Source organism: Fulmarus glacialis, unplaced genomic scaffold, assembly GCF_000690835.1.
Source record: "Fulmarus glacialis isolate BGI_N327 unplaced genomic scaffold, ASM69083v1 scaffold23286, whole genome shotgun sequence".
NCBI lineage: Eukaryota > Metazoa > Chordata > Aves > Procellariiformes > Procellariidae > Fulmarus > Fulmarus glacialis.
In genome coordinates this window covers 36,065-36,639 of record NW_009220354.1, presented here as the reverse complement: position 1 = coordinate 36,639, position 575 = coordinate 36,065, and the positions used below count along the sequence as shown (strand labels likewise).

The window sequence follows — 575 nt, the reverse complement described above, 5'->3', positions numbered from 1 at the left end:
CCCCTCCCCCCTCCAATTTATTTTTGCAGCCCGGGCTGCGCCCGGTGCAGGGATAACACCGCGCTCTCCCGCTGATGGGCTCCCTGCCTGTTCCCATCCCAGGGAGACCCCAGCCGCGCTCAGCACTTTGGGGTCTTTTGGGGAAGGGATGGGGGAATATGCTGTCTTTGAGCAAAATATTGAAAGATTAAGGTGTGGAGGGAATAAAGGGGTTTGGTCCACACTTTGTAGGGTGGAGGTAAACTCCCACCGGGCAGGGATTGTCCCTCGCAGAGGAGTAGCAGGGCACAGAGGATTAGGGACCCTCTCCCGCAGCGTCCCCGTGGGCAGCCCGGCCCCGGGTGGCCCTGTGAGGTGGGGACAGCTCCTGACCCGTATGCCTTGGGTGTCTCTTCCAGAGTACCTGGAGGAGTTCCCCGGGGACGGCCGGGAGTGCGTGAACTGCGGGGCCATGTCCACGCCGCTCTGGAGGAAGGATGGCACCGGGCACTACCTGTGCAACGCCTGCGGGCTCTACCACAAAATGAACGGCATCAACCGGCCGCTCAAGCCACAGAAGAGGCTGGTAAGAGGGG

General features: G+C 62.1%; 1 protein-coding gene across 1 annotated transcript in view; it reads left to right on the top strand.

Moving 5' to 3' along the window:
* Nucleotides 1–398: 398 nt before the first annotated feature.
* Nucleotides 399–575, top strand: part of LOC104078915 (transcription factor GATA-5) — a gene marked incomplete at its 5' end in the record, with an annotated part of 8,738 nt that continues 8,561 nt past the window's right edge. Inside the window, one exon of the mRNA XM_009580739.1 lies at nucleotides 399–565. Coding sequence (XP_009579034.1) covers nucleotides 399–565 — 167 coding nt within the window. The remainder of the gene's footprint in view (nucleotides 566–575) is intronic.